At 33.4% G+C, this 16,715-nt stretch overlaps 1 protein-coding gene and 2 pseudogenes across 1 annotated transcript; 1 reads left to right on the forward strand and 2 right to left on the reverse strand.

The window, feature by feature from the left end:
* Window positions 1-252: 252 nt before the first annotated feature.
* On the reverse strand, window positions 253-5,442 carry LOC146943704 (squalene epoxidase 3-like; annotated as a pseudogene).
* A 1,623-nt stretch (window positions 5,443-7,065) lies between these two features.
* On the reverse strand, window positions 7,066-7,810 carry LOC146943705 (SKP1-like protein 1A pseudogene; annotated as a pseudogene).
* A 2,027-nt stretch (window positions 7,811-9,837) lies between these two features.
* On the forward strand, window positions 9,838-15,863 carry LOC146943706 (G patch domain protein). The gene is made up of 4 exons (XM_085741985.1): window positions 9,838-9,895; window positions 10,881-11,049; window positions 13,725-13,947; window positions 15,281-15,863. Exons 2-4 carry the CDS (start codon window positions 10,881-10,883, stop codon window positions 15,651-15,653), a joined length of 765 nt encoding a protein of 254 aa, XP_085598111.1. The 5' UTR covers window positions 9,838-9,895; the 3' UTR covers window positions 15,654-15,863.
* Window positions 15,864-16,715: the final 852 nt, after the last annotated feature.

Below are 16,715 nucleotides of genomic sequence, written 5' to 3' on the forward strand. Positions count from 1 at the left end.
TCAAGCTTCGGTTTCTTCCTCGTCTTAGGCGGCTTGTATTCACCACTCCTCTCACATTGCATCGTCATGTATGGCGCTATTGTACTAGATTTATCTATAGAAATAGTAAATCCCGCCCTAGCCGCTTGTCGACGAACCCAACCAAGCAATTCTTCTCGATCTTTCCATCTCTCGTTTGTTGTAAAAAATGAACCGGTGTTTTCTTCAATAACACGAACACCGGTAGGTACCGGTTTAGGCTTCTCTTCAAAGTTACCGGTAGGTACCGGGGTTTGCTTGATTGTGAAGTATGTGAGCTTCAACTTGAAAAGGAATTTTCACTTTAAACTTCACTTCATTGGTTGGTTTGCCTACGCCGGAAGGTTCACCGGAAGCTTTGTTTTTGCCCGGTTTGGGCTCAACGCCATCCTCCGCCTCATGTTCCACCATGCCACTCAATGTCTACTCAATAAAAAAATACAAAGAAAAAATAAATAAATGACTTGTGCGGCAAGCAAAGCATGTAAAAAAAAAGTGGCGCAAAATTTCAAAATCTGGGCAACACACTAGCGTGAGTTAACTTGCGCTAGTGTTATCTTCCTACGCAAGTTAACTTACGCACACCTCACAACTAGCGTGAGTTAACTCACACTCAGCCCTAGCACCTACTGACAAAAATGACGTGACAGGCAGAAAGATCAGGAAAATAGGATGAGTTTTGGGGATACATTACCTGTTCTTTGATACTTGATGAGCGTAGAAACTTGCTTCCTGACGATTTGCAATGATTTGAAGTTGAGATTATGACCCAAAAATTCGCACTTTTTGGGTTTTTGGAGGTGGAGGGAAAGAAAAAATGGTGTTTTGGGCTTGCATGCTGGGTTTTGAACTAAAAATGGCACTTAGCGTGACTTAACTCACGCTGCGTGACTTAAGTCACGCTACGCAAGTTAACTTGCGTAACGCTTGTTAACATGCGTAGGGGTAGTTTGGTATTTTACTTTGGGAATGAGCGAAACGATTTGGGTAAAGAGCAGGATTCTTATAGAAGTAGAGGATTTCTTTTTAGACCCATTATATGGTAGATACGCCGAAGGGTTTGAGAGTTATCTTTGGAAGACTGTTTTACCCCTAATGTATATGTATGATAGATACATCCCATAAGTTCCGGGAATTATCTCCCGAAGACTAAAATATGTTAATTACCGGACATATATATTAGGGGTAAAAAACAAAATTTTAGGCAACTTAAGAGATATGGAAGGAGCTTAAAAAGAAATCCTCATAAAAGTAAGTAAGAGTGTTGAAATAATTTTCTCCCTTTTAGGCACAAAACATAGCGGTGATCGCTCAATAAACGTTGTTTTGATTATAATTTAATGCTGATGTTTCTAGAAGAAGCTTTCGCAATGGTCATTTCATACATAAAATACGAGAGCAGGCTTTATCTATTACAAAGTACCAAATTTTAACTAAGCTTTTCATTTTTGAAAAAAAAAAATGTTGCATAGAATTATTTATTCATGTAACTCAAAGTTTATATTGAATTTTTCCTTTATATATTCTCTTATCTATAGTTTGATCATAATTTTGTGCAGTGTAGGATTAGAACAAGGAACTGACACATCTCTAATAGAAGAAAATGGAACCATCAAAGGGGTTCACTACAAAACTAAGAGTGGACATGAGATCATAGCAAATGCTCCCCTCACCATAGTATGTATTGTCATTTCTTATTTGATGGCACGGTTGAGGGGAAGAAATTTGTCTAACTCCTTCAGCCTTGGAGAATTAGAACAATGATACATAATGCACCCTGAGAATGTCAATAGGAAGAAAAAAAATTACTCAAAATATATACATTCTATTGACCAACAATTTGTGGCACTTAATGTGATGAATTAATAATAATAGTCTAACCGAAATCAATCTAGCTCCGATCGAGATGAGTTTTGGAGAAGGAAATGGTAAGAGTAAGTGACCAACACCATATATAGTAGCGACGTCAAAGAAATGGAGAAGCAAGATTAATGGACGAGGATTTAGAGCAGAGAGTAGAGCTACTGTTCCATCTGAGAAAACACCTCCAAGACTCAAATAATCAAAACATGCTTGTCTCGTTTCCTTACTAGATAGGTCAGTGGATGAACAAAACACCAGCTAATGTGTTTGTTGTAGATGCTAATGGCCGGCTGCATATAGAAGAATCATACTCCAAGTATTGAATTTTCTCAAACCATGTTCCTTCTATTATGATATTGATAAAACTTCTTATAAATATATATATATATATATATATAGAGAGGCAGGATCCGTTGACACCAGGTGTAAGTCAAAAGACTTACACCAAATATCAACCGTTAAATTTAATTGATCGCACGGCTTAAATTAAATAACATAATAACAAATAAAAACACAACACACTAGATCATGTTCCTTCTTTCTTCTTTCTATTGCTTTTCTTTGCCACGATGAAATTGATCAGAAAGAAGCCTTAAAATTCAACAAAGGTAAATTTAATTGTTTGTCATCATTAGCGTTAGAGCAACAATGCAAGGAAGAAGCCTTAAAATTCAACAGTCGACACCGTTAATCAAGCAATCGTCTTCAATTTTTTATTTTCTATAATGATCTTAGTGCCACTTTGAGATTTTGGCCAACAATCATTTAATTGAGGGAACAAACCTAAAATAATTGAGGTATCCAGATGTTACATAATTTGAGCCGATGGGAATTTATTTCCGATCAGTTTTATAATGGCAAAGAAAAGCAACATAATTTGGTGTAAGTCTTTTGACTTACACCTGGTGTCAACGGATCCTGCCTCATATATATATATATATAGGGTCCCCTTAATATGGACCTCTTTTTAAAGGGTCCAAGCATGGTCCTCTCCAATACAACCGGCTATAGTCCGTTTCAATTTTGTTAACTTGGTTTTTTTTTCTTCTGCTTCTTCTCTATGGAGTGCATCATCTACTCATCTTCGATGTAATCACAGATACAAACACTTTTTCAGATTTTGATAACCTGTTTTTTTGCATAATAATTATTATCTCAACTTTTTGTTGCCGAAGCGGTCCTGTATCAGTTAATAGTATACCCTATATTCGCAATCGGCTAATAACCTAGTTTCTGCTGAAAGCTTTGCAAAATCAGGTTTAGTGAAAGCTCACAAAACTGATTTAGTACCTTCTATCTTAAATTAAATAAATATGCTATAAATGTCTTCAACCATGTCAAAACAAGATGAAAACTCATTTTAATCCCCTTCGAGCTTTAGAGTTGGAAAAGGTGAAGTAATGAATTGAGTGGAAATAGTGATGCAGAGTAAATAGTGTGAAAGTAATCTACATATCTTCATAAAAAATGATTTTTCATAAATGTGAATATTAAAGCTTGAATCTCTTAGCATATTTAAAATGTGCATGCGTTAGGGTACTAATGACGAAGGGAGATGGAGACAGTTGTGAAAAGGGTTAGCACCTGAATCTGGATTTGCTACTGTCCTATATTGAAGCAAAGGGGCAACTTTTTATTTTATTTTTTATCAGCCGGTTAATTACCTAGTGTAGTAGGTTGAACTAAAAGGTCCATGGCTGAACCTTTTTTGAAAGGGTGCATATTAGGGGCTCCCATATATATATATATTGATAAAACATGACAAAGTGTGTTTCATAGGATCTTAGTAAAATTTTGGGCTAGTCCATACTAGTATGTAGGTTGATCTAATAACCACTATTTTGGTCATCATATCACCAAAATAGCTCTTGACAATTTATCAGTTAAAATGAGTCTTAGAAGATCAACCCTGGTTCAAAAGAATAAAAATACCAAAAAGTAAAAACTTAAACAATGAATGCACAATGTTTTATAATAAAGTTCGGTTAATTGTGTCTACATCATCGACTGCAGAGCGGTTGCAGTTCCTTATGAGCCGTACTCAACAATGAATTTGTGATCATCGCACCTGGTTTGTGATAAGGACATGCTGGCATGCTTCTATTTCGCATACTTCTTATATTTCCTTTATCAGATGCTTCTACAAAAGAACAACACAGCTCCAAAGGAACCTGACACAATTGTGATTGAGAGTTAAAATTCTTGATGTTTAGTTAATGGCTTTCGAACTAAATCACGCTATTTCTTTATTTATACATGGGGAGCTACCATTGTTTTGAGATAGCGTGCCAATGCACCATTACCAAGGGAAGGTAATTTTTGGCTAGGAAACATTAACTAAACATCGAATCTCAGTGCTACTGATTGGATAAAATAAAATGGGAGAAGGATAACATGTCCATGGTTTGCATATGGAAGATTGCAATTCTCTAGTACCAAACCTACAAAATGAGATGGTACATCAACCTGCAGAAATAATTTAACTATGGCTTAAATATGTTTTTCGTCCCTGCAAATAGGGGTCGCTTAAAATTTCGTCCCTGCAATCACTAATCCTTTTTTTTTGCCCCTGCAAAGTCTAATCATTTAAAAATTCGTCCTTTGACCAAGTTAATGACTGCCACGTCATCAAAATTACCATAATGGCATGGGAATTGACGAAAATACCCCTGGGCTAATTTTTTTTTCCTTCAAAAAAAAAAAATTTTCAAAATTTTTAAATTAAAAAAATCTGAAAAAAATATTTAGAAGTCAAAAAAAAAAAATTCGGAAAAAAACTGTTAAAATTAAAACTGAAAAATTTTCGGGAAAAAATCGAAAAAAAAATTAGGGAAAAAACTGATTTTTTTTTGAAGGAAAAAAAAACAAAAAAAAAATAAGCCAGGGGTATTTTCGTCAATTCCCATGCCATTTTGTTAATTTGATGACGTGGCAGTCATTAACTTGGTAAAGGGACGAATTTTTAACTGATTAAACTTTGCAGGGGCAAAAAAAAAAGGATTAGCGATTGCAGGGACGAAATTTTAAGCGACCCCTATTTGCAGGGACGAAAAACATATTTAAGCCTTTAACTATTAATGTTAATAAACAAGGAAATATACCAAGTGAGAGGGATTGTTTATGTTAATAATCAAATTAAGAATTATTAGCATTTAAATAGAAAGTCATGTGAACAATGTGGTGTTGTTGGTCAAGTGAGAGTAACTTGCACTCGTTAGGAGGACATGAAAAAACCTGGGATTAAATTCTAGTGGAGTTACCCACATAAGAAGATTGAGTACTAAGGGATAAAATCGTGTTCGATTAGTCAAATTAGTGATTAGTCTTATAACTGATCTAAAAATCTGAAGTTGTAGGGATATTTTGATGGATTTACTTAGGTGTCAAAGACCCTAATTACGATGAGTTTTAAAATTGAATAAAAATATAAAATCATGTAACTTTTTTAAGTTGACATGTATAAAGTAAAATAAACTAAATAGCGAAATAGTATTATATTACCTTTGGATTGCAAAGAGAACGCCTTAAATTGGAAAAACAACCATCATTATGAATAGTTTTTACAAATCACTAAATCTTCAATCAAGTAGAGCTATGGTTAAAGTATGAATTCAGAACATCATGTTTATGATGGTATATGAATTTATATCCAACCGCATTTCATTGATAAACAATATTCACTATTGACTTATTTATTTGAATTTAATCCATCCAAATAAAATTATAGCAACAGAAAATCACACATGAATGTGTTGCATGCCAAGGTTTAATGTTAGGCACCTTAAAAGTATATTCTTAATTTATAAACTTAAGAATCAAGTCCTGATAGATCACATAACGACATGCTTAATTCTTGCAGGTCAAGTAGAGGCAACAAAGCTCTGCTCCATTCTTGCCCTAAGATTTTATACAGTTGCCTAACACTAGTTTGCCTAACACTGGTTAGACTTTGGACAAATTTCTGTACATTTCGTTACAAATCTAAAGTTTTAGCCCTTGTTCGGTTGAAGAACCAATACCTTACCTTTTCCAACAAAAGCTACCAAAACGCTAAAACAAAAGCACCAGCAGATTACAGAAAATTTAGATGCCTCCAGTTGATCTAAAGAATGATCCAAAAACAATTGCAATTCATGCAATTCGATGCATATAACTGCACGAATGACTACAGACAAGATTAGATCGCAGAACATTTCAAGCAACAAGGTACTCCTGCGCAACGAAACCAACAGAAGACGCAGATCAAAGAGCCAACAATGCAGCCATTACCAGGAAACTCCTAGCTAGTACATCAAATGAAATCAGTTAAGATGCACCAATAATTAGCCAACACGCCACATCCTTAATGAGATCTGCCTAGGTATGCTGGAACGATGCAAAAAAGAAAGACCAGGCTGATAATAAGCCAGCCAAAAACATCGTTCAGCAACAATTCCAATAAATTAGCTCGCCAAAAACGCTGAGACAGAACAAATACTCAATCAGCTGCGACCAAACCTGAAGAATCGACCTCTGAACTGATAAACTAAATAGAGAACAAGTTAACTTGCTAATTCTGCACAAAATTACTTAGGAACTTTCCCACCGACTTTCATATGCATGTTTGTTTTTTACTGCAACACTGTTTGTTAAACTTACTGCCAGTGTCATCAATAAGTTCAATTATTTGGAATTATAAATAATAACTTTTTTACTAACTTGCACCATTAGTGCAAAACCGAATAAGAACAAATCGATACCACAATTTTAAATGAAAACAGAACAAGGAAATGAAAAGATACACAAGCTGTTTCAATATTAATTCCAAACAGAATAAGAAAATCTTCATATCCCTTCCTATATTTGAATCAATGCAGAACAATCAAATAGACATATCAGAGAAACATAAAATCAGTTGTGAACACAACATATATTCAATAACCGGAGAAAAAGAATTAATTAGAAATCAATTTCTTTCAAAACCAACTTATCATATAAGTTCGTACTTGTCACTGCTTAACTCCTCCACCCCAACCATCAAGCCAGCCTTTGTCCTTATAGTCCGGTGTTACTTTATATCACGGCGTGGAACAAATAAGTACTAAGCATAGATAAGACTACATAAGGAAAAAATAAGTAATAAGCCTATATAAATCCTAACATTCACGACTAGACTCAAGAGATATAAACGGGAAGAAAAACAAATACTAAGGATAAATAAATCTACATATTGTAGTTCTTTGATGAATAAAATGAAAGCATAACATAAATCCAAATTAATAACATAATCATGAATAAACATTCAATTTAGCCTCTAAAATACCACTCTATCTCCAATTTAGCACTTAAACTATGCAAATTTAATAACTAATCCCTAAAATATGTGAAATCATTCAAAAGCCCATTTATTTTCTTCCTTAACTCGTCGCTCTTCCTCTGGAGAGAAGTCATTCTCAATGTGTAAAATTTTGCGAATCTCCTCAGGTGTCTTACCCCTTATCATCTCTGCTAGAGTGCTGCATGCAAGGTCCATCAAGTTCTTGATCTCCAAATAGTTTGCAGTCAGGATGAGATCGAAGAGCGTAGGCATATCAACCTTGACGAATTCAATGTCCCAAGCATTGAGTTCAGCGAGTTCAACGAGTTCATCTTTAGAGAGTTTTTCTTCTGAACTCGTAGCCTTAGCGTGCTTCTTACAGTACTCAACGACCTTTGCCAAGGTCTTGCTGGTTACGTTCGGAAGAGGAATTCCACTGTCATCAGCACAACCGTCCTCGATCATATGCTTGATCGTTTGCGATTGCAACACCACTGCCTGGTTGACTTCAAAGGCGTCGTTGTCGGAACTCTTGAGAGTGATCATCCTTGTCGATGACATGATGATGATGATGATGATGATGATTTGGTTTTGAGTTTCGGTACTTCCTCAAAAGTAAAACCCTAACCCTCGATATAGTATGCGAGTGAAAGTGAGAAAAACAAAGGGCGCGTGAGTGCTATTTATAATGCTGATAGAATGCGACTAATTAGGGTTTCTTACGTGGTAAGCAAGTTTTATTGTTACATTTTATTTGATTTGATTTGATTTCAAATAAAAATATTTATTTTTTTAAGGAAAAAATTTTGATTTTGATTTATTTTGAGGAAAAAAAATTTGAGGTGAGAAATTTTTTTTAGTTTTTTTGATTAAAACTAAAAATATAAATGCTTGTTGCTTTTAAGTTATAACAAACTAAAATAATGATTATCTATTTCAATGAAATCAACAATATAACAAAAAAATATAATGTAATTTTTTTTAATGACACCAACAACAATATTTATTATAAAAAAAAATTGTTCAAGGGTATAATTGGGATAATGAAAAAGTAAGTATAAATATACTCATATAGTTTGTTACACTTTTTAAATGATAAAGGAAAAAAACCAGACATAAATAAATATATTCATATCGTGTTTGTTACATTTTTTTAATATTTAAATTTATTCTTATCTATTTGTTACATGTGTTATTTGTATTGAAAATTGAGGGCAATTTTGAAAAGAGAAAAGTCAGCTCAAAAGAGCTTAAAGGAGTTTTTTCTAAGGAAAAAAAGCGTAAAGGAGTTGTTTTCTTTATTTATTTTTTTGACAAACCTTTTCTTTATATATAGTATAGATTATTATTTTCATTATTGCTATCATTATTTTTATTTTATTTTATTGAAATATTATTATTATTATTTTTAAAACAGATCAATTTACACTTTTTTTTAAAGTAAAACTGAGTTTAATAAAATCGTTAACAATATCATTATTTCAAAAAATGTATTAAATACTCCTTTTTTTTAGATATTAATACATTGAATATCGATCTTTTTTAGAATAGAACAATATTTAGAAGAGTGGATTACACTCCTTTTTTTAAGAGACTCTTAGGGTGCGTTTGCTTTAAGTTATATTCGTAGATTTCTGGGCATAAAACGATAGTAATATACGTGTCTATGTTCATTACAAGTTTACTAAATTTTATTCCCGGTTATAAAACGTTCCTGAGAATAGAAAAATTTTCCCAAAGAAAAGGGTGGAAATAAAGTTCCCATGATGAGAACAAATTCATGTAATATTACCTATTATAATCCATATTTTTATGGTTACCGGGAAAATTATAATGTTAAGCAAACATATTTTTTCTAAATACCTTGGAATAAAATTCTCATCTTTATGATCCAAGGAATTTTATACATAAGAATAAATTTGGTAAACTTGAAACAAGCACACCCTTAAATTACATTACTGATATATTTTATGTCAAAAAATATACTCTCCCTTTTTATCTTATGCAAAATTTATTGGAAAAAATCGAACTCCCCTCCCCTTGAGAGAAGCTTAAATTACATATATCTTGCCCAAATTTGGATTCAATTGATGGATTTCTCGAGGGTGTATTGGAGGGACAAAACACTTCGTGAGATATCCGGTGTTGTAGGTACTCCTTGATCATATATTTAGCAACGCAAAATTGTCACTTTGGCCATTTTGCAATGGTTCTCGTTGACATGGATTTATCGAAGCGTATTTTTGATGAAATTTTGGTAGAAAGGGACGAGTATGCGATCAATGTGGAGGTGATCTATGAATGTTTACCGTTGTTCTGTAATCATTGTTGTATCATTGAACACAATCTTTCTATTTGCAGATGGTTACACTCCTCGAAAGGATATGATAACACTGATCAAGGGAAAGATTCGAAAGAAAAAAAAATCTATAAATATAAGTATTCCCTTTATATATTGGTATAAATATGTTTTTTTTTTCAAATGTTTAAATAAATATTAAAAATGAAGAATTTGATAATAAATATATTTTTTTCGAAATTTGATAATAAATATGATAAATAAATATACATCCTTAAAAAAAAAGTTAAATATACTTGACCAAAAAAATAAAATAAATATGTGAAATTTATAAATATAAAAGTCTGGTAAGCTTTTGAATAACGAGCGTTGAAGAGAACACCGATCCCTTCGACGGTGCCACCGTAGACAGAGACAAAGTAAGCTTCTTTCCGACGATTTTTTTTTTCTTCCCAATTCCGAATCTTTTTCTTCCCTGATTTAATGGGTCTTCATCAATTTCAACTTTGTTGTTTTAATTCGCCTCTAATTTTTTCTATCTGCAATTTTTTTTTAGTTTTTATTTACTTTCATATCTTTCTTCGCTTCAATTTTCATCCTTTATAGCTTTGATTGAGTTCGTATAATGGTAGAATTCTAGGGTTTATTGAAATGTATGATTTTGCACTCTCTGGGTTCAATTTTAAATTTTTGTTTTTTATTTTCTCTTTGATTTGATTTTGGTGTTGGAAGATCAAAATGGGTCGAATTCATCTTGTAGATGACTATGCTATAGTTTTTCTGTGTAATAATCGTCATGGTTCAGCTTATAGCACAAGTTCTTATCATGTTAAGTGCTTATGTATAAGTTATTTCTGTAGCAAAAGATAAAAGGAAATTGTTTTGATATAAGCTATAAGCTGTTTTTATAAGTTACATTAGAGAACTTATGAAAATATGCTGAAATTAGCTTATGAACAATGACATAACCTGTTTTAGTAAGTTCTTCCAAGCAGTGTCACAAAACTTATGTTAGTAGATAAACTCAAATAAGTCAATCTAATCATGCCCTAATACTTGTGTGCTACTTTTTATTATAGCCTAAATGTCTTTGGGATTTGGATACAATTTGGAATTGAAAAAGGTATTTCTTTGTAGGGTTTTTCACCAAACAAAGCATAACAGATAAAGCGGATAGACGGACATGTCAGTGTCCGTCTTTCCACTAGTATGAATAGAAAAGACAGAATGGTATTTGTAGTAGTAGTAATAACCAGTAGGTTCTTTGAATGATTTTTTGCATTAAGAACTCTGGAAAATTTGGAATATCCGAAGATTTTGTTTCTCAATTTTTGTTTATTTCATTTGTTTAATCAAAATCTCATTTTTAGTGTTCCTTAAATTGTTTTTGGCCAATATGATTAGATGGATCTGGAGACTGAAAACAGATTAGCTGCTATGCTTATGAGGGAAGCAGCTGAATTGCGGCGGCAGTCTGAAAAGGAAGGTGTTCTGGCTTATCTTCAAAAGCCTAATGTAAGGAGTCGGCCAAATTCACGTTTCCTCACTGCTACCGTACGTGGGGTACAACAAGGTTCTTCCTTACTCGCTAATTTTAGATAGAGTTTGGTTATTATTGCTCTATATTGTCCTATGTTTTATGGATGCGCTTTCGACGAAGGTTTATCATTGTATGGAAACTGGAAATATACATATTGATTTAATCAATCTGTTTCTTTGCCCTTCTTCTTTGAAAGTTTTATCATTATATGAGAAATGGAAAATATATTTTTATAGACCTGTCCTTTGATCTATTTGGTCAATGCTAGGTATGCTCTTTGAGTTTCAAACAGTTCTTATAGTATATCCATGGCTTATGCAAAAAAAAAAAAAAAAAAAAAATCAAATATTTCGATGTATTAGAGAGAGATTCATAGGACTTATGGGCTTGATTTTTATTGTTGCTTACATATAGAGATCATTATTCACTTCTTTTTGGTTTTGTGCAAAATATCAAGGGTTGGTCTGAGTTAATTTGAAGTGGACTTTCTTCTTACTAGTGTCTTTACACGCAGTCACGCACTAATGTGTGGGTCGAGTTTTCATCGGCATCGTATATGACTTGTTTCCGTCCTAGGTATACATCCAGTACATAACTGGTGCATTTGAGGTACTTGGATCCACTAGAATGTGGGTTGCAAATTATATGGACTAGTGAGGTTACAATCATTGATTAGGAAATCTGTGGTTGAGATTATGATAAGATACATAAACATACATGCATATGTACCATAAACTAGGAAGTTGTTACAAACTTACAATTCACTCAAATTTTCGATTAACAGTTACATTTTCAGACTTTTCATACTAGTGCTCCCCCTTGTACAAATATTTGGGTCATAGCAGTGGATGGGAATAAGTCTTCTCTAGTTTGATTCACAAGGGGGAGAGGAGGAAAAAATATAACTTATTTATCAAACCACGCCAACATTGATGGGGAATGAAAGTTCAGGGAGAATGGATTTTGGCCCCCTCCTCTCCTGTCCATTTCCCCCAACTAAACACTATTAGGGGAGCCAAACCATTGTTATTCTATGTCCCAAGGTCACAACATAAGAAACATTTATTACTGTTAAATTATATCTAATTACTTGAATAAAGAAGTATCAAATGTTTTTTGGATTTTCAAGCAAATTGTCATTTAATAGGTTGTATTTAATTTTCAAATATAGCTGAAGGGCACAAGTTAAGAAAACGTTTTCATTAAAAGTATTTTATATGATGTTTCAATATGGCTTAGATACTATCACAGTAAGCCAATATGACTCGAGTACATGCAGTTTCATGCAAAGCCAAAGCATGAATTGTCACTAAAGGTTTGATTGAATGCAGTGAGAAAATGACTAGCAAGAAGTGAAGCTTAGGGAAGGTAGAGAGAGAATGAGATATTATGATAGTTACTACTGTTTATGAATATCTCCCCATAGTTGCAATCATCCTGTAGTGAGCAGCACATTATTATTATTATTCAGTGTAGTCACCATCGTTGCTGCCATAGTGGCTGAAATCGTATTAAATCATGAAGTTGAGGCTGCAACTTTAAAGCCCGAATATTTTTCCCTCAATTTGGATGTTTTTGGTATACAAAGGGGAGTTGTCGTTCCTTTGTTTAGAAAAAATAGGGTTGAAACCCTTGTTTGGTTCTCTACAAAAACACACGCCTCTTGGCATTGCACTCATACTTTGGTGTCTTCCAGCCACACCTGTACTACCTCCTGCACCATCTGCTATGATCTTCTTCATGTCCTCTGTTCCACATCCTCCTACTACTCTAGTCGTCTTTCTTGGTTAGGTTCCCTTTCATTAGCTATGTGACCTCAATTTTATTGACGTTTTAATTATTTTTACTTCTTCTAGATATCTTTCCCTCTTCCCACTTAGTGGGAAAAGGCTTTTGGTTGTTTTTGTTGTTGTAGATATCTTGCCCTCTGAATCATTTGTGTTCACATTTCTTTATGGTCCTAAACTTGCTCGTTTATTGAAAAGTTTATTGAATTATTACTTTGATTATTATGATTTTGATTATAATAATGAATATAGCTTCAATTGTGAGTTTTTTTTTTTTTTTTTTTTTTTTTTTTTTTTTTTTTTTAAAAAAAACTTTTGAGTAGTCATAACTTGAAATATGTGTAATATAAATTTTCAGTGTAGCAGTCATCTCATTATCTGCTATCCCGCTAGAGCAGTTTTGGGTTTGGCCTTCCACACGTTGCAATCTGGGATTCATAACTATAGAATAGATTTTATATAATTAGGATGGAGAGAAAAGGGAAAGAAAGAATTACGAAAACTTCTCTTATTTGGTTATATGGAAGATTGAAAAGAAAAAAAAAAATATTGTGAGAAGACTTTTCTATTTAGCTCAGTTGGTAAGGACAATGCATAATATATGCAAGGCCTGGGGTTCGAACCCCGGACACCACAAAAAAAAAAATAGTGGCAAGGGCTTAAATGGGTAAATTTTTCATTACAAACACAATGTAATTGAAGCACTCCATGTCGAATGAGACTTCTTTTCTTGAATATTTGAGTGGCAAGGGCTTAAATGGGTAAATTTTTCATTACAAACACAATGTAATTGAAGCACTCCATGTCGAATGAGACTTCTTTTCTTGAATATTTGAGACATGTAAATAATCATCATCTGTATGTTGACCTAATAGTTTATCTAATTAATGAAACTGAATTTCTTTTGGTGCTTTCTACCAGCAAATCGAGCTGTCGAAGTAAATGAAATGTGGCGAGCGCGAGAGAAAGAATTGGAGCTAGATAAACGGGTTTCAGGAACATCAAAAGATAAAAGAAGCGCAGAAAGACATGCCGGGGATGATAAAAGTACCAGTGCCTCTGCTTCATGCTCAACTAAAAAAGAATACAAGCATACTCAAGAAGGTTTAAAGGATGAAGAGCTTGAGGAGTTTCTACACTCAAGGTATCATTACCCTCGTATACTTTCGGATGTTTTATGTGCATGTATGTATGTGCATGTATGTATGCCTTCAAAATATCTCCTGTCGAGTAAATCGACATTTCAGTCCTTGATACTATAAGGGTTGGCCAATTAAGCCCCTCAAATTTACGTAGGGCTGGCAATGAACCGAACCAACTCGAAAATAGTTCGAGACTCGATTCGGTAATTAATTCGTTGAACTTGGTTCATGAACCAAATGAGACGAACTTGAGTTGAAAATTAAGTTCGTTAAACAAATGAGTTGAACATGAACTATATATAGTTCGACTCATTTGGTTCATGAACCAACTCATTATATATATACACAGACACACTTTGTAATTAATTTTTAGTTATATTTCTCACACTTAAAAACTCTCCCCAATATCATTATTGAATTGTTATTATTACATGTATGTACCATCATAAAAGGTTTGATGTCGTAAATTAATTAATCAATTAAAAAAGAAGAAGATTTGGATTGTAGTTCTTTTCTGATGGAAGATTGAGATTACATTCACAAAGTTAAAATCAAGATACAATTAATTGTAGAAAGAAAGAATTACGTAAAAGAAACAGTAGAATGAGGAAAGAGCAGAAACAAGAAAATTGCACTCCTGTTTTAGTCGCACTTCGCCTGAAATTAAATACTACCAATTGCGCTGTTGTTATAAAACAAGGTGTTATTCACCTAAATCCTAATGCATTATCAACCAAGAAAGTTGTGCCATTGTTTATTTCCCGATACTATGGGGGTCCTAAGGTTAACTAAACACCTTGCTAATATAGTGATATTTAAGTGAACCTATCGAGCTGAACCGAGCTGTTCGTGAGCTTGAATCGAGTCGTGTTCGAGCTAAAAAAATAGTTCGTAATGAACTCGAGTTGAGTTTCCAGCCGAACTAAATTTTATCGAGTCGAGCCGAGCTGAAGCAAGTTTGACTCAGCTCGACTCATTTCCAGCCCTAAATTTTCGCAATAGCAAAATAGTCTCTTAAATTAAAGAATATTGATCAGTCTAGTCGACTAAATTACTATTTTGCAAATTTAAGGAACTGAGTTGACTGGCTGTTACAATTTCAAGGACTAAAGTACCTACTCCCTCCGGTCACTATTATAAGCAAAATTTCACTTTTTAGATACATTGAATAATTAATGTATCTAGTCTTTATTATAGACTAGATACATTAATTATTCAATGTACCTAAAAAGTGAAGTTTTGCTTATAATAGTGATCGGAGGGAGTATTTATTTACACTCATAATCTGTCTCTCTTTAATTTCTTTAAAGCTGAGGAAACTACATTTTAATGCAGGAAGAAGCGAGGCAGAGGTGCTATTGGTCCAAGGATGGATGAGACTGGACCTTACCTTCCTCCTAATCCTGATGAAGAGCCTTCTACTAGTCCGGATTTTAGGGAACGCCGTGCTATTTATGGTCCAAAGAGGCCTCCATCGCTGCAATCATATGAATCTTCTGAGGAGGAGATACATGAAGAAAAAGGGAAAAAGAGGCAGTCATATGAATCTTCTGAGGAGGAGCTACATGAAGAAAAGCGGAAAAAGAGTAAAAAGTCTCATCATAAAAGCCACTCGGACAAGGGGCATTCTAAGAAGCACAGGTCCAAAGATAAATCTAAGCATAAGAAAAAGAGAAGGGAGGAGAAAACAAGTAAACATCGACGCTAAGGCTATTCTGTAATCTGATATATTCTCAGAGGTTGTTATAACTAATAACCTGCTGAAACAGTTGATTGGGATGAAACTAATGTTTTGTACTTTGTACAAATGTATTCTGTAACATAAAATGCAATTCCTGCTAGAGATATTAATCCTCATAGCTATAGTATAGTATGCAGGTGCTTCTCAGTTAATTAAATCCATTTCAGAATCTCAAAATTATGGCTTGAAGCTTTTCTGATAAAAATCAAACATGTTATTAGTTGGTTAGCTAAATTCTAAGCGCTTATACCAAACGGGATCCACGGCGTAGGATCGTTTGCAATCAATCAAAGTTGTCAATCCTTTACACATCTGTTGCTTTTCTTGAGTTCTAAACCTCATTAGGAGATTGTTTTACTCATGTTTGCATAATTGCTGTGAAACTAGGATGGAGAAGAAGAAAGCGTATTGTGTTCACATTGTTTTGAGAAGTTTTGGATCTTAAAATGTAGGCAAAATTACGTAGTTCGTCCTTTAACTTAGGTAACATTTTTGTCCTTTATATTTTTTTTGTTCCGATTTAATCTTTTGTTATAAATACGTAACACTTCCGTCTTTTATCTTTTTCTTTATCCGATCTAGTTCTTTATGTTATAAAATGTCAACATTGTTGTCCTTTTTTTTTTTATCAAAACAAAATAAAAAAAAATCATAAAAAACAACATATAAGAAACTCATAGAAACCCAAATTTCATTGTAAATACCATAAAAAATAAAAAATAAAAAAAAAGATTACCCTTCCTGTTAAAAACTAAGATTACCCTTTCCAACAAAAGCTACCAAAACACTAAAACCAAAGCAACAGCAGATTACAGAAAACTTAGAAGCCTCCAATTGATCTAAATAATGATCCAAAGACAATTTCAATTGGATGCATATAAGTACATGAATGACTACACACAAAATTAGATCACAGAACATCTCAAGCAACAAGGTACTCCTGCACACAATCGAACCAACAGAAGACGCAGATCAAAGAGCCAACAATGCAGCCATTACCAGGAAACTCCTAACCAGTACATCAAATGA

The sequence above is a fragment of the Medicago sativa genome, chromosome 2 (assembly GCF_051527215.1).
Source record: "Medicago sativa cultivar Bolivia chromosome 2, Bolivia_mono, whole genome shotgun sequence".
NCBI classification, from domain to species: Eukaryota; Viridiplantae; Streptophyta; class Magnoliopsida; order Fabales; family Fabaceae; genus Medicago; species Medicago sativa.

What these genes read in the sequence shown, in the direction of transcription:
- LOC146943706 (XM_085741985.1), top strand. Translation starts at nt 10,881, where the DNA reads ATGGATCTGGAGACTGAAAACAGATTAGCTGCTATGCTTATGAGGGAA. An exon ending in CGTACGTGGGGTACAACAAG is followed by an intron (nt 11,050 to 13,724) that starts GTTCTTCCTTAC and finishes GCTTTCTACCAG; the next exon opens with CAAATCGAGCTGTCGAAGTA. An exon ending in GAGGAGTTTCTACACTCAAG is followed by an intron (nt 13,948 to 15,280) that starts GTATCATTACCC and finishes ATTTTAATGCAG; the next exon opens with GAAGAAGCGAGGCAGAGGTG.